The 23,146-nt window shown below is 41.5% G+C and overlaps 1 protein-coding gene across 1 annotated transcript; it reads right to left on the bottom strand.

Moving 5' to 3' along the window:
- Positions 1–1,246: 1,246 nt before the first annotated feature.
- On the bottom strand, positions 1,247–22,915 carry PGK1 (phosphoglycerate kinase 1). Its single transcript, XM_010347349.3, has 11 exons — positions 22,736–22,915; positions 17,106–17,156; positions 12,816–12,971; positions 12,555–12,699; positions 9,313–9,416; positions 8,563–8,682; positions 4,893–5,007; positions 4,464–4,643; positions 2,444–2,621; positions 2,079–2,177; positions 1,247–1,712 (listed from the first exon to the last, which is right to left on the bottom strand). Exons 1-11 carry the CDS (start codon positions 22,798–22,800, stop codon positions 1,672–1,674), a joined length of 1,254 nt encoding a protein of 417 aa, XP_010345651.1. The 5' UTR covers positions 22,801–22,915; the 3' UTR covers positions 1,247–1,671.
- Positions 22,916–23,146: the final 231 nt, after the last annotated feature.

Raw genomic sequence — 23,146 nt, 5'->3', positions numbered from 1 at the left:
AGTGATACCCAGGCTAAAATTCTATATATAGCCAAACTAGGAATCAAGTATAAGGGTTGAATAAAGACACTTTCAGACTTAAAAGGTCTTAGAGATTTTGCCTCCCAGGCACCCTTTCTCAGGAAGCTAGTAGAGTCTTGTGTTCTACAAAAAGTAGACCAAGAAAGAAGGAAAAGGGGGAATTTAGAAAACAGGAGTCTAACACAGGAGGTAAAAGGAATCCCCAAGAAGGTTATAGGAAATCCCAGAGCAACAGCTGTACAGCTTACCTAAAGGGCATCACGTACAAATGGAAAAAAGAGCACCAAGGACTCCTGCAGGGATAGCTCTGACAAGGATTATTCAGTATGTTTTAATATATTGACACATGCTTCTGGAAGATTTGGGAATGAATCACTGATAGGTATATGTAGAAAAGAAATTTGTTTAAACACTTAACTCCAAAAAAAAAATAAAAGTTACATAAGTAAATTTAATCATAGCATACTACATAGCTCAGCTGTATTAGTTATATAGACTTTTGATCTAAAATTGTGACGAAACTATACTGAGAATGAAGAAGTGGAAATATGTGGAACAGAGACTTCTTCCATGGTATGAAATTAACAGATTTCTTTAAAAGAAAAAAAAAAAAAGTGAACAATATAAGCATATTACTTAGGAACCTAGAGGTATATACCAGAAAAACTCAAGAGTTGAAAGTGGTCACCTCTGGGGAGTGGGAATCTTGAATGGGAAGAATGGGCTGGGGCTTTTTTACTTTAAGCCTTGACTTTTTATTTTTATTTACTTTTTTTTTTTTTTTTGATGAGAAATCTTGTTTTTAATTTTAGACACATACAACATTAAAAACAGCATGAAACATTTTTACAAAACACATACACTATGAACCCAGGGCCCAGTGATGGAAGAGTGGGAACAACCTGGATACTCTCTTAATTCTCCCTTTCAGTCAATTCTCACGAGTGACTTACATCCTGGCTTTTTATTATTTTATTTGAGACAGAGTCTCGCCTTGACTTTTTAAAGGATGACCATGTGTAACTAATAAAAATAAGTTAGAATAAAAGCACTAAAACAATGTCTGCCACAAAGTAGGCCCTTGATAAAGAATAAACATTTATCTAATTGTCCCATCTCTCCACTGCTGCTGCCCCAATTCTTGCATTCAGCAATGTAGATATCTGATCCATTCCTCGAGATTCTATTCTCACCCTTCCTAACAAAGTATGACAGGAAAAAAAAATCACGGTTTCAATGGACACTTTTATTGTTTATTTAATGGACCATCAATTCCACCTCCCTACCTACAAAGTCAATTTAATCTTGTTTCCACGCTGAGTAGTGAAACGGTGATAAAGCTAGTAAGAATAAGCTACATCAAAAGAGAACTAAGCTAACACAGCTCACTAACAGGCAAAATATAAATATATGCACTCTAGAATGCACAATGGTTTAGTCACTAAGAAATTCAAATGGGATCTTGAAGAATGTAGGCATATCCAGGGTGCAGTAAAGATGAGCTGAGATGCTGTTTAAGGGTTCCTGGCACTGCATCTCTTGGCCACTAGCTGAATCGACATGGAAGGTTTTGGCTAATGCCAAGTGGAGATGCAGAAAATGCTAAGTTGACTTGGGGGCTGTGCACAGGAACTAAAAGGCAGGAAAGTACTAAATATTGCTGAGAGCATCCACCCCAGGAAGGACTTTACCTGTTTTTGAGAGAGCACACATACATAGAGAGCATTACTATAGGGCCCAGTAAGCCAGATCTCCCCCTACATTTATCTTCCCAATAACATGCCAGCTCTTTTTTAGGATATATGGCCAGGAGCTGGGGAATTTTGCATTTTTGATTCCAGGTCTGCTAGACCATAGCTCTCAGAACAAGTTTCTGTCTGTCCCTCCCCACCTCAATGGATGCCAGGAGCTTTATCTGAAGTTCCTCTGTACTGCCCAGCTAGTAATGACTGCTAATGACAACAGAACCTACCAACTTTCTCTACTCCATTTTACCCACCTCTCACTGCACAGCCCCACCCTTCTCCCAAGCAAGCCAAAAAACAAAAGGACCTCACCTTCCAGGAGCTCTAAACTGGCACCACCCCCAGTGCTCACATGGCTGACCTTATCCTCCGTATTCCATTTGGCACAGCAAGTGGCAGTGTCTCCACCACCTGTTGAATGAAAGCCAGGTAAAAAGGGAAAAGAGAAAAGAAAAAAAAAGGATTGGCACCAAAACTGTAAGGCAGTGTGCTCTCTAACCCAAAAGGTAGCTGATAAACCCCCAACTCTATCTTACCAAGAGGCTCCTCTGTAAATTATCTACCTGTTTAGCTCTTAAGATTTATCCAGAATGAAGAGAAAAGTTCTCTATTCTACCTTCCTCTGATCAGAATTCTGCCAGCTCATATTGGTATTACCTTTGTATAGGACCACTTACCTATGATAGTGATGCAGCCCCTAGAAGTGGCTTTCACCACCTCATCCATGAGGGCTTTGGTTCCCCGGGCAAAAGCTTCCCATTCAAATACCCCCACAGGACCATTCCACACAATCTGCTTAGCCCGAGTGACAGCCTCAGCATACTTCTTGCTGCTTTCAGGACCACAGTCCAAGCCCTGAGGGGCAGAGTTGAAAGAGAAGATGAGCTATCAAGAAAACCTACTGAAACACCACCTCCACCAAGACCAGAACTCAAGGCTGCACACCAGTTTCTTCTAGAACCAAATGGTAGTACCTTCAGTCTTTAAAATTATAAACCTGTTCATGCCCTTTGTACTCAAAAATTCTACTGTATGGAAGATCAAGTCTAAAGGAAAACCTCAAAAGTTATTTAATAAAGACATTCTTAGCCATACTATTTATGTTAGTGAAGACTAGATCAATGGTTCTCAACCAGGGTCAGTTCTGCCCTTCCACAATGGATAGACATGTGGTAATGTCTAGAGCAGGTGTCCCCAAACTTTTTACACAGGGGGCCAGTTCACTGTCCCTCAGACCGTTGGAGGGCCACCACATACTGTGCTCCTCTCACTGACCACCAATGAAAGAGGTGCCCCTTCCTGAAGTACGGCAGGGGGCCGGATAAATGGCCTCAGGGGGCCGCATGCAGGCCGTAGTTTGGGGACGCCTGGTCTAGAGATATTTTTATTGTCGCAACTTGGGAGGGTGCTACTGGCATCTAGTGGCCAAGGCTGCTTTAAACAACCTTACAATTCAACAGTCACTCATAAAACAACAGATGTCAATAGTGTTGGGAATGACAGACAGTGAACTAGATCTGGAGTACTCAAACTCTGCCATGCATGAGAATCACCAGAAGGGCTTATTCAAACAGACTGCTCAGCCCCACCCCCAATTTCTGATTCAGTAGGTCTGGAGTGGGGCCTAAGAACTTGCATTTTTAACACGTTCCAAAAATGATACTGATACTGCTGGTCTTAGAAACACACCTTGAGAAACACTGAACTAAATAATACCTGAATGCCTGACAAAAGAAAAACTATGCAAACTAGCATGTAAAAACATGTTACAATTATATATAGCTATAAAAATGATATTCAGAGCACCCTAAAATCAATTATATTAATATATACACATACATTTCTCCCTGCTCGTAATCAGTGTACTTCTTAATCTTTTCATATGAGAAAGTTTTCTTTTTTTTTTTTTTGAGACAGGGTTTCACCATGTTGGTCAGACTGGTCTTGAACTCCTGACCTGAGGTAATCCACCTGCCTTGGCCTCCCAAAGTGCTGGGATTACAGGCGTGAGCCACCGCGCCCGGCTGAGAAAGTTTTCTTATATAGGTTTCTAGGTAGCAAAATAATCCAAAGCAACCCAAACCATGAAAGTACGTAACTATCTCCAGCACATAGTAAGTACTTAATACACATTAAACAGAAGAAGTAAAAAACAGATAAAACAAAAAATGGGCCGGGCACAGTTGCTCGCGCCTGTAATCCCAGCACTTTAGGAGGCCGAGGCGGGTAAATCATGAGGTCAAGAGATCGAGATCATCCTGGTCAACATGGTGAAACCCCGTGTCTACTAAAAATATGAAAATCAGCTGGGTGTGGCGGCACGTGCCTGTAGTCCCAGCTACTCGGGAGGCTGAGGCAGGAGAATCACTTGAACCTGGGAGGCGGAGGTCACAGTAAGCTGAGATCATGCCACTGCACTCCAGCCTGGCAACAGAGCAAGACTCCATCTCAAAAAAAAAAAAAAAAAAAAAAAGGTTTTGCAACATTACTGATGAAGACGCTAGTAGTCCAATAGCACTGCTTTTCTCCCATGGATTCTCCCATAATAAGTGACTCACTGCAACATGCGGCACACTCTCCAACAGAGATCTCCGATAGAGATTGTTTTAAAATGCTTGTTGGTTGGCTGAATCAATGAATGAATGACACCACAAAGTTTCTATTCACTAACACTACCAACCCACTCAAGTGACTCACCATCCAGCCAGCAGGTATGCCAGAAGCCACAGTGGCTTGGCCAGTCTTGGCATTCTCATCAAACTTGTCAGCAGTGACAAAGTCAACAGGCAAGGTAATCTTCACACCATTCTTCTCAGCTTTGGACATTAAGTCTTTGACAATCTTGGCTCCCTCTTCATCAAACAGAGAAGTACCGATCTACACAGGGGAACCAAAATGATGAAGGTCAGCATCTATACTAAGAACAAGACTGCCTTGCAAAGCAGACAGGAACCACACACAATGCAATATAAAGGAACAAGACAAAGACAAAAGAAAAACTTGCCAAAATAAATAAAAATGGGAGTTTTCAGGGCTCATGTCAAAAGATCATTTTCCTTTTACATTTATACAACCTGCTATTATCATGGAGAGCTATTTCACATCCACTTGGCATTGGTTTCCTACCTCCATGTTGTTGAGCACCTTAAGGAAGGTAAAAGCCATTCCACCACCAATAATCATCTCATTGACTTTGTCCAGCATATTATTGATCAGCTGGATCTTGTCTGCAACTTTAGCTCTAGAAGAGAAAGCAAGGATCATCACTTAAAGAACAATGTACTAGAGAAGTGATATATTACATAGAACCTGAGTTTCTATATCAAGGCACAGGAACAGAGAAATGTCTCAAAGTGACAAACGTACTGCCTAACTTTGCCCTATGTTTCTCCAACCCAAAAACTCAATCCATTTCTAAGAAATCCTTTTAAGGTATGACTCCAGAAATCAGTACATCTTTTTAAAAATTCCTCACCCAATTTACCATCAGTACATCTTTTTAAAAATTCTACCTAGAAGCTGACAGACAACAGATTTAAACCCATATTCTAAGTAGGGCTCAGAAGACCTACTCTTGGCTAAGGAAACTATGAGTTCCAAATATATCTATTTTTCACACTCACTAACACACACACACACACACAATTCAGAGCATCAAGACTGCTAATTGTGTCTGAGTACGACTGCTAATTATGGCATCCTGGAGCCCACTCAGAATTATCCTAACCTTACAGCAGAGATCAGATTGTATACCAAATAAATATATACTGCACAAAAATAGATATTCCTAAAGTCATACCCTATGCTCAGTTGCTAGGACATTTTCTTTTTTTCTTTCTCTTTTCAACACGAAGTCTCACCCTGTTGCCAAGGCTGGAGTGCAGTGGTACAATCATAGCTCACTGTAATCTGGAACTCCTAGGCTCAAGCACTCCTCTTGCCTCAACCTTTCAAGTAGCTGGGACTACAGGCGTACAACACTACCCCTGGATAATTTTTCTTTTTTAATTTTTTTGTAGAGACAAGGTCTCACTATGTTTTCCACGCTAGTCTCAAACTCCTAAGCTCAAGGGATCCTCCTGCCTTGGTATTCCAAAGCACTAGGGTTACACACATAAGCCACCATGTCCAGCCTGGGACATTTTCTTTATGGCATTTGTTTTTGTTGGATCACCCAATTCAATACATTTACTGGGCAACTACTCTGTGCCAAGCACTATTCTAGGTCTTTGAGAAACATCAGTGGGCAAAGGCAAAAGAAAGATCCCTACTCTTTGGGAGCTTATTTTCTAGTAAAAGAAAATAAGATAAATACACATGCATCTTTCATCTCCCTATGAGAGAAAAAAGATTCAAACTAAAGAGAAACAAAGTAATAGCTTGTCTTCCATAAACATTTCCATATATCTAAACATCACTTACATGGACGGATCACCTTGAGTCTGTTTCCTTCTTCATTCAATAAACAAGATAATGCCTATCCTGTGAGAGACCCTAGGCTAGGATTTATGAAAAGGAGGTATGAAACAACAGTGATGTGTGTGAACCAACGACAAGAAACTATTTACTACTTACTTCACTTGTAAAGATTGGTTACCACCAAGGGTATAGATGGATTGTTTTAAATACATAAACACACACACACCCCCCACCAAGGGTATAGGTGGATTGTTTTACACACACACACACACACACACACACACACACACACACGAAGGGAAGAAAGCACCTCAATTTCTTCTAAAGAATAGCTTACACCTCAAATGTCTCTTTCTTCAACAAATCGACATAGTGAAAATAATAAATAGGGGATTACATGAGATACCTAACAGCCAAAGGCAATGCATGGACTTCATTTGGTTCCTTATTCCAACAAACGAACTATAAAAAGACACCCCTGAGATGATCAAGAATATCTGAATACAGACTGGGTATTAGATGATAATAACAAAACTGCTTAATTTGTTAGGTATAATATGATGATTAAAAGAAATCTGCTTATCAGTTACAATATGAATACAGGAGTATCACTGATTGAGTATCCCTAATCCAAAACTCTGAAATCCTCCAAGATCCAAACTGTTTGAGCGCAAAGGAAATATCATTGGAACATTTCTGATTTCATATTTTCAGATTAGGATGCTCAACAAGTACCATGCAAATATTCCAAAATCCAAAAATAAATCTGGAATCCAAAACACTTCTGGTCCCAAGCATTTCAGTTAAGAGATACTCAACCTATGTAAGTGAAAGTATATGATGTCTAAGACTAACTTAAAAACATTCCTGAAAGCAGGAAATGGGCTCACACCTGTAATCCCAACACTCTGGGAGACTAAGGAAGGTGGATCGCCTGAGCCCAGGAGTTCAAGACCAGCCTGGGCAATACAGTGAGACCCTGTTTCTACAAAAAAATTCAAAACTTAGCCGGGCATGGTGATGCATGCCTGTAGCCCCAGCTACTTGGGAGGCTGAGGTGGGAGGATCACTTGAGCGTGGAAGGTCAAAGCTGCAGTGAGCTGTGATCATGCCACAGCACTTCAGCCTGGGCAGCAGAATGAGACCCTGTATCTATACACACACATACACACACACACACACACGCACGCACGTACTCACGCATACTTATTTCACTTGTATTCACTTTGTCGGGAATATGCGTATGTTCCTGACAATTCACTTTGTTGGGAATATACGTGTGTGTGTGTGTGTGTGTGTGTGTGTGTGTGTGTGTACATTCCTGACAAAAAAAAGGTTAGGATATAGAAGAAATAAGACTAGCAAAAATGTCAATTAATTGTTGAAACAGGGTAGTAAGTACCTGGGAGTTCACAGTACTATTCTCTCAACTTCTGTATATATGAGTGTTTCTACCATAAAGCTTGTTTAATAAAATATAAAATTCTCCCCCAAAACTGTTAATGGCCTAGGGAAACTACACTGCAAGGAAGGGAGCAAAAAAATCTCTCATCCACTTCCCTACAACAGCTATGTCAGTCTGAATCTAAAAACCTAACCATAAGGTGGCAACTAGGTAGCACTCACTCCCATATTCCAGGTCTACAGAAAGTTGGAGAACAAAGCCCGTTGAGGGTGGGAGGGGGTGCGGGTGCAGCAACAGGAGACTGAAAGGAGATCACAGTACTTATTTCCCTGGCTCCCTCCCTACCAGATCTTGTGTCCTTTGACCAAAGGCTACAGTTCCCATCAGATGGCTCTGTCCACACCAACTATCTGCTCTGAATTCTGATAACCATTCCCCTCCCTTTGTCCCTTCAGGCCTAGAGATCCTGATGACAGTTGCTAGCCCCAAATTACTGTACTGTCCCTTTGTGGTTTCCCTGAAAACCTACCCTCACCTCTGTATGTAGCTCTTTTATTTATTTTTGAAACAGGGTCTTGCTCTATCACCCAGGCTGGAGAGCAGTGGCATGATCACAAGTGCACTGCAGCCTCTACCTCCCAGGCTCAAGTGATCCTCCCATCTCAGCCTTCCTGGTAGCTGGGACCACAGGTGGATACCACCATGGCCCAGCTAATTTTTTTTGTAGACATGGGATCTTACTATGTTGCCTAAGCCCATCTCAAACTCCTGGGCTCAAGCAATCGTCCTGCCTGGGCCCTCCCTAAGTGCTGGGATTACAGGTGTGAGACACCTTGCCCAGCCTGTAGTTCCTTTATTAAATTCTCCTCAGTTAGCCCATTGTGACTGAGCTGTATGACAATAAACGCCCAAGTTATGACCTACTACCAGTCAAACAATACTTAAAGCATGATCTTAAAGAGTTCTTCATACCCGCCCAGGATGGCCAGGAAGGGTCGCTCTGGGCTCTCCAAGGCCTTGGCAAAGTAGTTCAGCTCCTTCTTCATCAAAAAACCACCAGCCTTCTGTGGCAGATTGACTCCTACCATGGAGCTAGAAAAGACCAAAGACATTCAAATTCTAGTCAATCCCCATCACTCCTCCTACTCCAGAGGCCAGCTCCTTAACACTAAAATATTTCTACTTCTGGACTGAAGATCATGGTTTTCATCCCTACATTGCAACAGAAAACACTTTGGTACAAGATACAATTTTTAACTCATAGTGCAAGGTCAAGGGGAAAGAGTACAAAGTAATGAACTTAGGTTGAATTTAAGATACCCAGTTAACACTCTTCAGCAGGCCAAAGAGCTAATCACAATACGTAAACTGGTCGGTTGATGACAGCAGAAGAGGATTCCTCAATTTGGCTTCCTACTGAAAGCATGATCATCTGATTTTACAACATTCACAAAGGGATAACTACACAAAATATCTAAGGTGAAAAAGAGCAACCTCTTCCTGAAACTCCATAAAAAGCTCTACAGTTACCAATTTTTTTTTTACCTTTATTTCCTCTTTGGATGAGAGATACTCAACAAGAGCCACAGTGGTAGCTCCAATTAGACAAGCTGAAAGGATCTCAGTATAATACAGAACTCTCCAAAAGCAACCCAGAGCTTGGGCTACTCAAGTAAACAGGAATACTGTTCTCAGTGTGGTAGTGAACAAGGTTCTTGGTACCTGTGGGCTCTGTGAGCAGTGCCAAAAGCATCATTAACATAGACATCCCCTAGCTTGGAAAGTGAAGCTCGGAAAGCTTCTATTTTGGCTGGCTCAGCTTTAACCTAGAGAGAAAAACAGAAACAGAAAATGTGATGGCTCCAAAGGCAACTACAAAAGCATTTCATACACCAAGAGTCCTCTTGAACATCTCTAAAGACCGAGTAGGTGAGACAGCAATTTTTTACAACCAGCAATAGGATGTGTTCTTTCTTCCAAATATTCCAGGTACTTTGGTCATTTTTGCATGTTTCTGCTATCCCTTACCTTCCCTCAAATTGCAAACCTAATATTCCTGAACCATGGCTTAACGTCTAATCACATTAAGTTAACCACATCCCACTAGCCTCTCCCCAGCCTTCAGCTCAAGGTTCTGATTATCCTTCCCTCTCCTTGACTTAGTTCCTCATTTTAACACATTCTCTTTGTGAAAGTTTGTATCATACCTGACTCAAGCTGCTGGCTAAAGGCCTTTCTATGAATTAAAAGGACTCCCACACATATTCCTCATAAAAGCAACAAGGGCAAGTTCGGACAGAGAAAGCAGATGGAAACATGACAACAGAAAAGGACCTAAGAAACACTTTACATTGACAAAGAGGTATTTTATGGCCTTCCCTGGAAGCTAGACATCAGAGAACACAAGAAATATCCTTCTACAAAAAGAGAGAGGAAGAAAATGTATAAGTTAAACATAGAGCTTTAAAATATCAGCTTGCCATCAAGGGATCCTCCAAAGGGGACAGATAGCGAGATGGGAGGATAGGCAAAACAAAGAGTCTCTGGCAGGAGATTAAGCCAAGATTCACAAGAAGCAAGCCAGATGAAAGGGGACACGGCACAGAAGAGTACACAGCACACAGCAGATATTCATTTTAGTCACTGCCTTCTCCTATGCCCGTATGTATCAAGGAGGTGAAGGTGACTGCCATAAAAAATGGGGCTTTTCCCTAAAGACCCCAAGAATTGCAGAGACACTAATGCTAAAATTGAAGACTATGGCACTCCCATAACCTCTCTAGAATAGAACAACATCTGCCACTAGTGATTGGAAGATGACAAATGTAGTAACGATAACACTGCTCAAATGTAAGGAGACCGAGTTCTATGTCCAGCTCTGAAACTAATTCATTGTGTAAACTTTGGGAAGTTGCTGTCTGTCTGTGAAATTTCCCCTTCTATCCAAAAGGCATAATAACCCCTCTGTTTAAGAACTAGTTAAGGAGTCCAGGTGCAGTAGCTCATGCCTATAATCCCAACACTTTGGAAAGCCAACATGGGAGGATCACTGAAGTCCAGAAGTTCAAGACCAGCGTGGGCAACATAGCAAGACCATTTCTCTATCAGAAAAAAAAAAGTTAAAAGTCAGCTGGGCATGGTGGTATGTACCTGTAGTCCTAGCTACTTGGGAGCATGAGGTAGAAGGATCACTTCAGCCCACAAGTTTGAGGCTGCAATGAGTCAGGATCATGCCACTGCACTCCATCATGGGCAACAGAGCAAGATCCTGTATCTTTAAAAAGTCATTTAAAGAAAAACGGGCTAAATGGAAAGCTCTTCATGAAAAAAAGTAACATGGAAATAAAAATATCAATCAGAACGCATTTCTCATTTTTGATCTGCAAATAACTAGAAGAAAGAGAAGACCCTTAAAAGATCAACATGGGCACTTTGGATAAAGGAAAAATGTTTACGTCCTCATGTCCTCACTTTGTTTTTGTTTTTTGATATGGAGTCTTGCTCTGTCGCCCAGGCTGGAATACAGTGACATGATCTCAGTTCACTGCAACCTCCACCTCCCAGGTTCAAGCAATTCTCCTGCCTCAGCCTCCCGACTACCTGGGATTATAGGCACTTGCCACCACACTCAGCTAAGTTTTTTGTATTTTTTGTAGAGACAGGGTTTCACCAGGTTGGCCAGGCTGGTTTCGGACTCCTGACCTCATGATCTGCCCACCTCAGCCTCCCAAAGTGCTGGGATTACAGGCGTGAGCCACCGTGCCCAGCCTCACTTTGTTTTTTTAATCCATTTTGAACTTGGGACTGACTCCTGAAATCACAGGTATTAAAAGCCATTACATAGTAAATGTCAAGTCAATTAACTAAAGAAGTCATAAGCTAGCATAGCTCATTATCTCCTGAATAAAAAGTTTTGCTTCAATTTGCCCATTACCTCCTGCCACTAATAAGCCCTACAGTTCATGCATCATCAGTTCTAGTTTAAAAGAACACCAAATTACAGGTCAGCATTTGACTCCTAACACTGCAGGAAGACCATGCCAAAGGCAGGATAAGGCAAGACCAGCACCTTTGGTGCTAAAAAAAGAAACTGCTTGAAAGCAGGCACTCCCAATGACCTTAAGAAATGTGAGAAGCCAAAGGGGACTGAGATACTAGACTCAGAGCATCTTGTTCTCTAAGACACTGAAGACCAACATAGTGGAAAGTACTAAAAAATGCCTTTAGCTTCCATTGTAGCCAACGGGCAAATTCAAAATCGTCTGCAAGGAGCCACGTTTAGGTTGTCAGTCCACAGTAATCTGTTTGGTGAGTTATCTATGACTGTTTTTGCACAGTTATCAGCAGAGGTGAGTAGTTCCAACAGAGACTATATGCAGATGGAACTCACTGCACAACACAGAAAGCCTTAAATATTGACTATCTGGCCATTTATGGAAAAAGTTTGCTGATTGAACAGGCGGAGCTCTAAAGCCCATCAACAGCACCACTGCCTCTAACTTTAATCATGACTGCCTTCCTGAAACTTAGTGTTTTGAGACTCAGTTTCCTTATGAAATAAGGTGATACCTGTACCTCCTTATCTTAAAGACAGATTTAAAGGAAAATGCTTTACACTTAAGAAAATGCCTTAAATCCAAAGTGACATCATCATGACCATCATATTCACTGAATACTCTTCCACCACAAAGGTGTTCACATACTTTTTAAACGTAATTAAAAACCACCTGAACATGAAGGAAGGCTTTCTGGGATATTGGTAAGATTCTATCCCTTGACCTGGGCAGTGGTTACACAAGTGTGTTTACTTTGAGATAATCCAAAGTAAAAGCTGTGCATTTTTCTACGTATACTTCAATAAAAGGTGTCTAAGGAAAAATAAATGAGCTTTCTCTATTCTTCAACCACCGTCTCTTACAAACTCAAGCCCTCTCCCTCAATAATGTCAAAATCACAGGTCCTACCTTGTTCCCAGAAGCATCTTTTCCCTTCCCTTCTTCCTCCACATGAAAGCGGAGGTTCTCCAGCAGGATGACAGACCCAGCAGCTGGGTTGGCACAGGCTTTCTCCACTTCTGGGCCTACACAGTCTTTCAAGAACAGAACATCCCTGAGGAAAGGAAGAGATGAAGCCACTTGAGCAGTCTGAAAGTTAAGAACCAGTAACGACATGCTTGACAACCTACCCCGCCACAAAGTCTATCAGCACCAGAGCCTGGCACTTACTTGCCCAGCAGAGATTTGAGTTCCACAGCAACTGGCTCTAAGGAGTACTTGTCAGGCATAGGGACACCATCAGGCCGGCCTAGGTGGCTCATAAGGACTACTGACTTGGCTCCATTATCTAAGCAGAATTTGATGCTTGGGACAGCAGCCTTAATCCTGCAACCAAAAAGAAACAACAAACAGAACAAAGTTACTTATAGAAATTAGTGGAAACTGGTTTATTGATAAACTTATAAAACATAAAGCTCTTTTTCTACTCTAAGTTCCTTCAAATCTACTATCAGTAATTCAGTGGTGGTCCTTAGGGGAAGAAGTTAAATACAATGCCAACCCTCTATGTAGGATTGTAAAATCTCATTATGTATCTGCCCCTTTCACAGAAAAGAGTTAACACAGGATGCCTGAAGCTGCTGTCTACAGAAGGACCTGCTTTCAAAATTGGATCTTGGCTGGTATCTGGGAACTTGGCTTTCAAAGTTAACTGACAAGACTAAGGGCTATTCACTGTTCCTAGACTGTCTATACAAACAAGATGATTTATGCTAAACACTTTCCCCACTCTAGCAGTCTAGAATTTTTTTTTTTTTTTTTTTTTGAGACACAGTCTCACTCTGTCACTCAGCAGGCTGGAGTGGAGAGGCAGGAGAGGCACAATCTCGGCTCAATCTCAGCTCACTGCAGCTTCAACCTCCCTGGGGGCTCAGGTGATCCTCCCACCTCAGCCTCCCAAGTAGCTGGGACTACAGAAACACACCAGCATGCCCAGCTAATTTTTCTATTTTTTGTAGGGGTTTTGCCATGTTTTCCAGGCTGTTCTTGAACTCCTGGGCTCAAGCAATCTGTGGGCCTCAGCCTCCCAAACCACGGGGAATACAGGCATGGGCTACCACACCCAGCCTAAATTTGGAATTTTGGTAGTTGCTAGGCAGAAGATACCTACATAACCAGTTTCCAGTAAAAATCTTGGGATCTGAGTCTCTAGCAGGCTTCTCCAGGCAGAAACATTGAAGACAATTACCGCATTTGCTGAAGAAAGGAGAACACTTGACATGTCCCCTCACAGGAAACTGGAAGCCCATGGATTTCTCCAGACTCCCCCATGTATTTTCCTCTTGCTAATCTTGTCATGCATTCTTTCACCATAATAAACTTTAGCCATGAGAACAACTCTGAGTCGTAGCAAATCATCGTGGGACATGTGGGTGGTCTTGGGGACCCCTATAACATTCTTCTTATATGACTATGGAAAATACATAAAATTCTCAAATCTTGAAACCATCAAAGGAAATTTAGGGAAAAATCAAAAACACATAGTAACTTTTCTGCACCTATTATATTAATAGATCCTAAGTCACTTTTTTATGTAGGACAAAATAAATGTACTGTATAGAGCTTGGTTTCCACAATGTATCACATTTATTAGATTACAAATGAATCAAAAAATTAACTCCCTTTAAACATTTAAAAGTTTTGTTACAAGCCTGCTACTAACTTGCCATTTTGCCAGTTTATAAGAAATTAAACTTGATCAAGAAAAGCATTTATTTATTCAACAAATACTTATTGAATGCTTCTTTTGTGCCAGGCATCATTCCAGGTTCTGAGAATAAAACAAAAAACTTTTTTAAAAAGTCTCTATTCTCATGGAAGTGTAATTCTAATGGGGAGAGACAATAAACATATGTGTGTCTGTGTGTGTGCATGTAATATATCAGATGGTGAAATACAGAAAAAATAAACCACTGTTCTGATTGGGGAACAATGGTGGAGGACATTTTTAGACAGGATGGCCAGGACAGTGCGATAACATTTGAGCAAAAAATTGAATGATAAAAAAGTTATATTTCTCAAATATCTTATGCTATTAATATTTAGCAGATATAAGAACTCGTTTCTATCAAATTTTAAAAATCTGTATCAAGTACAAAGTTTGTGCAATGGAACCAATTAGTTTTCAGGACTATCCCTTATCAGCAAGTTCTGTTATTTCTTTTTTTTTTTTTATTTCTTTTTTTTATTTTTATTTTTATTTTTTTGAGACGGAGTTTCGCTCTTGTTACCCAGGCTGGAGTGCAATGGCGTGATCTCGGCTCACCGCAACCTCCGCCTCCTGGGTTCAGGCAATTCTCCTGCCTCAGCGTCCCTAGTAGCTGGGACTACAGGCACGCGCCACCATGCCCAGCTAATTTTTGTATTTTTAGTAGAGACGGGGTTTCACCATGTTGACCAGGATGGTCTCGATCTCTTGACCTCGTGATCCACCCGCCTCGGCCTCCCAAAGTGCTGGGATTACAGGCGTGAGCCACCACGCCCGGCCAAGTTCCGTTATTTCTAATGCTTCATTTTATTAATCAACTCCATGGATTTCTGGAAATGAAAATATTTCCTAACATGTTTCTTTGCTCTTTACTCTTAAAATACTTTGACAGGCATATTTCTAATCTTTTCTGTGTGCTGCATAATAATGAAGATCAAGAGGGATCAGATCTGCCTGTAAAAAGACCCTGCCACTATGGTGCAGCATGGAAGTACTTGACAAAACGACAGGCTCTATTCTGGGACCAATATCTGAAGGGCTTCTGGGTCTAGACTTGCACTGTCCAATAGTTATTTAGTCATGTATGTCCATTGAGTACTAGATATATAACTAGATCAAATTGAGATGTGCTATAAGTATAAAAACACATAACAGATCTTGAAGACTTAGTACAAAAAAAGTTAAATGTCCCTTTAATTTAATTAATTATTTGGTTCACATTATATTTCTATTAGAGAGCACTGGTCTAGGTCATTGGAAAGCACCTTGCCAGCACAAACCCTTCATTTAAATTTTTAAACAGGCCAAGCACAGGGGCTCATGCCTGTAATCTCAGCACTTTGGGAGGCCAACGTAGGTGAAGTCCAGGAGTTCAAGACCAGCCTGGGCAACATGGCGAAACCCTATCTCTACCAAAAAAGAATACAAAAAAGTAGCCAGGTGTGGTGGCCCATGCCTGTGGTCCCAGCTACCTGGGAGGCTGAGATGAGAGGATTGCTTGAGCCCAGGAGACCGGCTGCAGTGAGCCAAGATCATGCCACTGCACTCCAGCCTAGGTGACAGAAAGAGGCAAAAAGAAAAAAAAAAAAAGGAAATAAAAACCTTCTTGATGGATACCCCATTTAACCTGATATGATTATTATGTATTGCATGCTTATATCAAAATCTCATGTGACCTATAAATATATGTAATCTATAAGTAAAAAATTAAAAAGAAAATAAAGACAAAAATAAATAAAAATCTTTTACAATCTAGTCAAAAGCAAGAGCAGTACTCTCACTTAAAATTTCTGTTTCTAAATCTAGGATCCAAGATGTTGGAGCAGCTAAACTGACTGAAAATGTACTTCTGAAGTCTTTTCTGTCTTTTGGAAGCAAAAACAAATGAAAATTCTCAAAAACTGATTTTATCTGAGCCATCTGGAACAGGGGCTTGTAAAACTATATGTAACCTTAATAACTACTGGTACTTTTCAAATCCTTCTTTTACATAGTTCTTCATTTTGCAAGAGAAGCCAAGTAACCTTGAACTTTTATATTCTTTTTATGTGTTTGTATTTTATAGAGATGGTATCTCACTATGTTGGCCAGGCTGGTCTCAAACTATTGGCCTCAAGCAATCCTTTTGCCTCAGCCTTCTATAGTGCTAGGATTACAAGTGTGAGCCACCACACCCAGCCAACTTTTATATTCTTTAAAAATGAATAACTCTGCCAGGCATGGTGGCTCATACCTGTGATCCCAGCACTTCAGGAAGCCAAGGCAGGAGGATCACTTGAGTCCAGGAGTTTGAGACCAGCCTAGGCAATATACTGAGACCCCATCTCTACCAAAAAAAATTTTTTTTTAATTTAACCAGGCGTAGTGGCATACACCTGTTGTCCCAGCTACTCGGGAGGCTAAGGCCAGAGGATTGCTTGAGCTCAGACGGTTGAGGCTGCAGTGAACCATTATCATACCACTGTACTCCAGTCTGGGTGAAAGAGCAAGACCCTGTCTCAAGAAAAGACAGTGAACTCCAAATTCTTCTAATTTTCAAAAAACAAGGGGAGGGGAATCACTTTCTTAAGATTTTGCTTATATTTGAATATTCTCATAAATAAGAAAGCAGATCAGATACTGGGTTGATAGAAAGTCAAAATCACATGTCTTAAATTGCTCCAGTTCTATAATACAATATGAAAGGAAAACCATTTCACCCTATGTACCTACACACATCCTATACCCAGCTCAAGGCTTAGCAGGGACCTTACCTCTGGTTGTTTGTTATCTGGTTGTTCTTCATAGGAACATTGAAGTCGACTCTAAAAAAGAAAGATTCAGAGCCATGATCAAATTATTGTTCCATCAAAGATTAGGAGATGCACTTTTAAGGAACCAGTTAAATAAGTTGGAAATCCAAATCTCATCTTAAAAATAATCAGTGGCATTAAAAGTCAAAATAGTGCTTAGTCATGGGGAGATGGAGGGAGTGGTGACTGGAATGAAACACCAAAGGCTCTGGGGTTCCGATAATGTTCTATCTCTTAACCTCAGTGATCATACAAATATGCTCATTTTGTGGTAATTCTTTGAGCTTGTAATTTGTGCTCTTTTAGGTATGTATCTCACACTTTAAAAAGAATTAAAAAAAAAAAAAAACTAACTTAAATCACAGGAACTAGCCCTGAATGATCTGAGAAGCTAAAGCCACCAGTTCCATCTAAAAAGATGTCTGCCTGGGCCTGGCACGATAGTATCTGAGTAGCAGCTGGAGGGGTGATGAATAATAAGGAATGCATCTTGATCCTATTCATTTGATACTATTTCTGCATCCTTGTGAAATTAACATGACTCAAAAGAAGAAAATTAACTGGAAAAACAAAACACATTAAGAGAAAATCATTCTTTATGAAGAAAGTCTGAGGCCTTAAGACTAGGGAGAAGAAACCCAGTGTCTAGTACAAAGTTCACACAATATCTTTCAAGCAATATACATACAACATAAGACAGCATCTTTCAAAAAGCCTGAGAAGACAGGGTGGGACATGTGCCCCAGTCCACCTGACAAAAAGGCAAATTAGAAGGGAAGTAATCAAGATGACACAAGAAAATAATGTACTGCAGTCTCTCTTACCCAACAGATTACTGTTTTACCATTCTTAAGAACCAATTATTCTGAACTCCTTGGAACCTCAGCCTACTTCAATGTGAATGAAAACAATAATGCATGGCAGCTATTTTTAAGGTCCAAGAGTTTTGCCTGCCAAGATCATTTTTAAATGATTTTTTTTCTCATGGGGATGACAGTATCTACCTCATAGTTATTGAGAATTAAGTAAGTTCACAATTTGTGAAGTGCTTAGAAGAGTACCTGACCCACAGTAAGTGCCGTAAAAGTGTTAGCTGTTGTTATATGTTTCTCCAAAATGTAATTCTGCGATTTGACAAGTAATCAACCACAACAGCTAGCATCACTTACAAAGGGACTACAGTAAAGTATGACCTAATCAAGGAGATTGCTGCTATCCTTGATTATAAGCCTTCATCTTTTTCCTCTGCCTTTTAAAATACCCCTTCCTCTATAAGGCTAAGGCAATTACAGACTCCTACAGACATACTGAGAAGATCCCCAATTTCCCATACCCACTAGGCCTGAATTCCAATCTACCTCACGGAAGAACAGCCTTTCCAAAGGTAGGTTGAGGGAAATCTATATTAAAACATTTTTTAAAGTGTTCAAAATTAAAGGCAGTATGCCTCTGATGAAAGAAATACACTCCACTTTCAGGCCACTTGATTCTCTAAGCAACTTCTTTAAATATCCTGAACAAGGAGCCTGCCAGCCTTAAAGTACATTCCAAAGAAAAGAGAGAGTATCCCATTACCATGGGTCATTTTCCCCCATGCAACCTCCCAGAAGACCTATGCTCAAAAGGACTAATGGAAAAAGGGTGGGCACACCCCACTTCTTGCAGTACTACTCTCTACTCCCAACCCTTACAGGAAGGAATATCTTTGGGCAGAGACACCTAAGAATCTGTCTTGTCTATCCAAGCTGCCATGGTGTCAGTTACTAATGAATTAGACTTGTTATATACTCTCTCCTCAGTGCCCTCTGGATTACCTCCCCTCATCTCTTGCACTCACAACAGCTTTGCTTTTAGCTTCTCCTCTGAGTACTCCAACACAGGAACTGCTCTTGCTTACACATTCTACTTGTTCCACTTTACATAAAATATGCACATTTTCCTTTTTCTTTTCATTTCCTTATAACACACCTGAGCTCTGCTTCAGGCACAAAGTCAGTTATCACTACATATCCATCTGAACAAAGAATAACTAAAATAAAAAATAATGGCACCACCAAGAGCTGGTAATGATGCAGAGAAACTAGTTACTCACATACTGCTGATAGAAATGTAAAATGGTGCAGCCACCTTGGAAAATAGTCTGGGGATACCTCAAAAGGATATGGTCCAATAATTCCACTCCTAGGTGTTTACCCATGAAAAATGACAGCATATGTCCATACCAAGACTTGTATACAAATGTTCACAGAGGCTTTATTTCTAAAGCCCCAAATTGGAAACAACCCTAATATCCTTTAATGGATAAACAAACTATGACACATCAATACCATGGAATACTACTCAGCAATACACAGAAATGAACTGTTGATACATGTGACAATGTGGATAAATTTTGATATTAAGTGAAAAAAGTTAATCCCAAAAGGGTATACCATATGATACTATCTGTATAGTATTTTTGAAGTGACAAAATTTTAGAAACAGTGGACAGATCAGTAGTTACCAGGAGTTAGGAAGGGGGCGGGTTATTACTATAATCGGGTGGCATGAAGGAGATCTTGTTGGGTGGTGATCTAATAGTTTTGTATCTTGATTGTGGTGGTGGTCACACGAATCTACACATGTAATAAAATGGCAGAGAAGTATACACACTTTATACCAATGTCAATTTCCTACTTTTGATATTGTACTGTAATTAGGTAAGATGCACCGTTTGGGGGAAAATGGGTGAACACAAGACCACTCTACTAACTTTGTAACCTCCTGTGAATCTTTAATTATTTCAAAATAAAACATTAAAAAATACACTGATTTAGCTGGAATAAGAATATCAAGTCTCTATCACATGAAATCTCAGATCCCAGGTCCATTTCCATTAAAAACTCTCAAAGGAACCATGTCCATCAATGCTTCACTTCCCCTAACTGGAAAACTGGGCTATTATTTATGGCTGTCTTAAGAGACTTTTTTCCTCTGCTCTCAATTTCTTCCTGTTTCTCTTCCCACTACACCAAGGCAGTTCCTTTACAAGTTACAACAAGTTAAAGAAAACCAATGAGGTTTAAAAAAAAAAAAAAGTTGGGAGCAAGCAAAAAGGAAGTGCTTTACAAGCACGCAACAGATGACTGGCAACCTATGAGAGGAAAAAAAAGAAATGACTGGAAAAATAAGCAGAAGTGTATTCAAAAGAGGCTGTAACGTCAACTGAAGTCCTAAAAAACTAAGGTGGAACTTGGTAATTAACAAGTCAGAGGTTTCTGGCATCCTAAAACACTAAGGTGGAACCTGGTAATTAACAAGTCAGAGGTTTCTGGCTATCCCATGTTCCCTCAACAAATCAATTTCCCTTGGCAATCCAAATCAATGGACCAGAAGAGTCAGCAAATACCCGAGTTCAGTTCTGCAGGACAAAGATGACAAATAAGGCAGCCACTACTCAGGAAGCCCCATTATGGAAGCACTGCCAGCAATCACCACGTTGAAACAAAAAGGAATTGAGCTGACACTGCATGGCTGCCTAGGGGCCTCCAAAAGAGTAGGCCTACAATGTGACTCTCTGTTCAAAAGAAATACATTAATAATCAGGGAATGATGTAACTTCCTGTCCTCAGCCTCAGTAAGTAGGGGGTATCCAGATTACAGAAGAAAGGTCTATTTCAACGTACCCTTGGCCTCGAGTATTCAGATGATCTAGTTGATAGCCAAGGAAACCCAAATTCTAGTCCTCACTCTGCTACCAACTTGGTAGTTCAGTAGCCTTGAACAGGTCATTTTCCATCAGCAAAACAGGACGTGCCTATCATTTCAAGGCTTGGGGTTAGTGTGTGTTAATTGAAACTTCATTAGGTCCAGAGGGAGAAAAGTTAAGCAGCTCCTCCAATCCCACCCCCAGCTAGCTTCCTCAAGCCAGTTTCCCTAGAGAGGGAGGAAATAAAGCCCAAGACTGCAATTATAGGAAGATGATCAGCATGATGTCCCACTCCCTGTCTTTTAGTTAGTTCATGCATCTGGAAAGGTCAGCCTTGAACACAGTGGAGATATGAGAAACTAATTAAAACCTAACAGCTAGTTGCATGCCAATGTCCACCTGTCCTGTTTTTTACAGAGTCTATCCCCTTTTTTAGGATTGTATGAGGGCCAGAAAGGGCATTCCTCTAGTACTAACATGGCTGTGATTCCTACTTTGTCCAGATTACAAAGGCCTATGTCATTTGGGGAAATATGGAAACCAGGTATTTTTCATGGACATAAATTATTGGGTTCTTCCATCTCCACAGCAGGGCAGAGAAGGTTACCTGCAACATAATATTGGCCAAAACGAAATTAGAGTGAAGGAGAGAGCTACGTGTACTTTTAGGGCACCCATACAGTTTCCTAACTCAAACGTGTCCTCATATGTTAAAGCTAGAATAAAAGGAGCTCCCCTACTGACTTATGTGTCTGTTAATACCCAGCACAAACCCTCATTTGAACCGGCCCAAATTGGGAAAGGGGCTAGATTACACCAGCCACATGCCTCCCCATCAATCAACCACTACCCGAAAAGGTCAAGGCTGGAAAATGCTATCAACACAAACCTTTATGGCCCCTCAAAAACAGCACTCTTGGATCCTGTTAAGGTACATGAACAGTCAAGTCCATCAGTTACATACCACATCATCCTCCTGCACCTTGCTCCTGGTATGCACAAATATTATACCACACGTGACAAAAAGGATAAATGTAAAAGCTCCACACTATACTAACAATTCTGGCAGGTAAGAGAGAAGCCATGTTGGTAAGTGACCAGAGAGCCACACGAGCAGAGCAAGAGACCCAAAGTGCACGAGGAACCCTCCCCTGCCTCAATATTCCGCCTTTCTAGCCACACGTGGCCATGCGGTTGGAGGCCAGCAAGTATGAGCAGCCACACCCTGCTCTACCATTACCTAGTATGTCACAATCCTGATGCAAATCCTGTGGCCAAGAGTCCAACGTTATGACACTGCAGGGCAGCAGAGGCCTGTTACATAAGCTCTGCAGGGCCTCCTCCGGTGCGCCCCGCCCTACCCTCCCACCCCAGTTACTCAGCGACGCGGGACAAGAGGTCTACTCCTGAACAGTTAAACCAACATCCTCTTGGAAACGATCTTTTGTGCAGAGACCTGTGAGATGTGGGCCGTTTCTCATTTGTCTGGGACGGTCTAGGGCAGTGGGGGAAGGCAAATTAACAAAATGACCTTTCAAGGTCCCTTCCTTGAAGCCTAGAGATTTGTGGAATAAGCCTTAAGTCCCATCTTGCCGACTGGGAGGTGAAGGCAACGGAACTGCATTTCAGCAATAGGAAAAAAAGACAAAATGGGTCCCAGCAGCAATCTCAGCCCTTCCTTGGTGGGATCCATCCCCGAAAGGTGACTTTGGCGGCTTTCTGGGCTGGGAAATGCGGCTAGAAACCACCAAACCTGTGAGCAGCCTCGCCCTCCGAGCCTAGGACTCCTGGGGCCCAGCCGAAAGCTAAAAGCAATTTAGGGCAAACAAGAGAATAAGTCGGCTCGGGCCAAAAAGGTTTGCGACAGAACACACACGGCACGCGGGCAAACGTGCAGAATTACCTCATAACGACCCGCTTCCCTTTCACGTCCAGCTTGTCCAGCGTCAGCTTGTTAGAAAGAGACATTTTGGAAATACAGCCGGGAGAGAGTTCGGAGATTCAGAGAGCGAGAGAGCCGGCTGCGGACGTGCGCTCTGTACTCCTGCAGAATGCCGAACACCGCGCAGGCAGGAACTTAGGCCGCACCGCCCCCCGATGCCCCGCCTCCCGCACCGCCCCTTCCTGGCGCGCCGTGAGAAGCACCCGCTATTGGCCATGGCCCAAGGCAGTCGGCGCGCTGCCATTGCTCCCTGGCGCTGTCCATCTGCGAGGGTACAAGTGAGACGTGCGGCCTCCAGTTGTCACGTCCGGCACGCCGCGAACCGTAAGGAACCTTCCCGACCTAGGGGAGGAGCGGGATGCAGCGTCGGGG

This window comes from Saimiri boliviensis, chromosome X, assembly GCF_048565385.1.
Source record: "Saimiri boliviensis isolate mSaiBol1 chromosome X, mSaiBol1.pri, whole genome shotgun sequence".
In the NCBI taxonomy this organism is placed as follows: Eukaryota; Metazoa; Chordata; class Mammalia; order Primates; family Cebidae; genus Saimiri; species Saimiri boliviensis.
The sequence above is the reverse complement of the archived record's forward strand: the minus strand, read 5'-3'. Positions and strand labels throughout refer to the sequence as shown.

Excerpts from the sequence above, each read along its gene's own strand:
- PGK1 (XM_010347349.3), bottom strand. The coding sequence starts at position 22,800 with ATGTCTCTTTCTAACAAGCTGACGCTGGACAAGCTGGACGTGAAAGGG. Across the intron at positions 12,700-12,815 it reads CTCAAATCTCTGCTGGGCAA|GGATGTTCTGTTCTTGAAAG; the intron begins GTAAGTGCCAGG and ends TCCTTTCCTCAG. Across the intron at positions 8,683-9,312 it reads ACTGCTCACAGAGCCCACAG|CTCCATGGTAGGAGTCAATC; the intron begins GTACCAAGAACC and ends GGTCTTTTCTAG.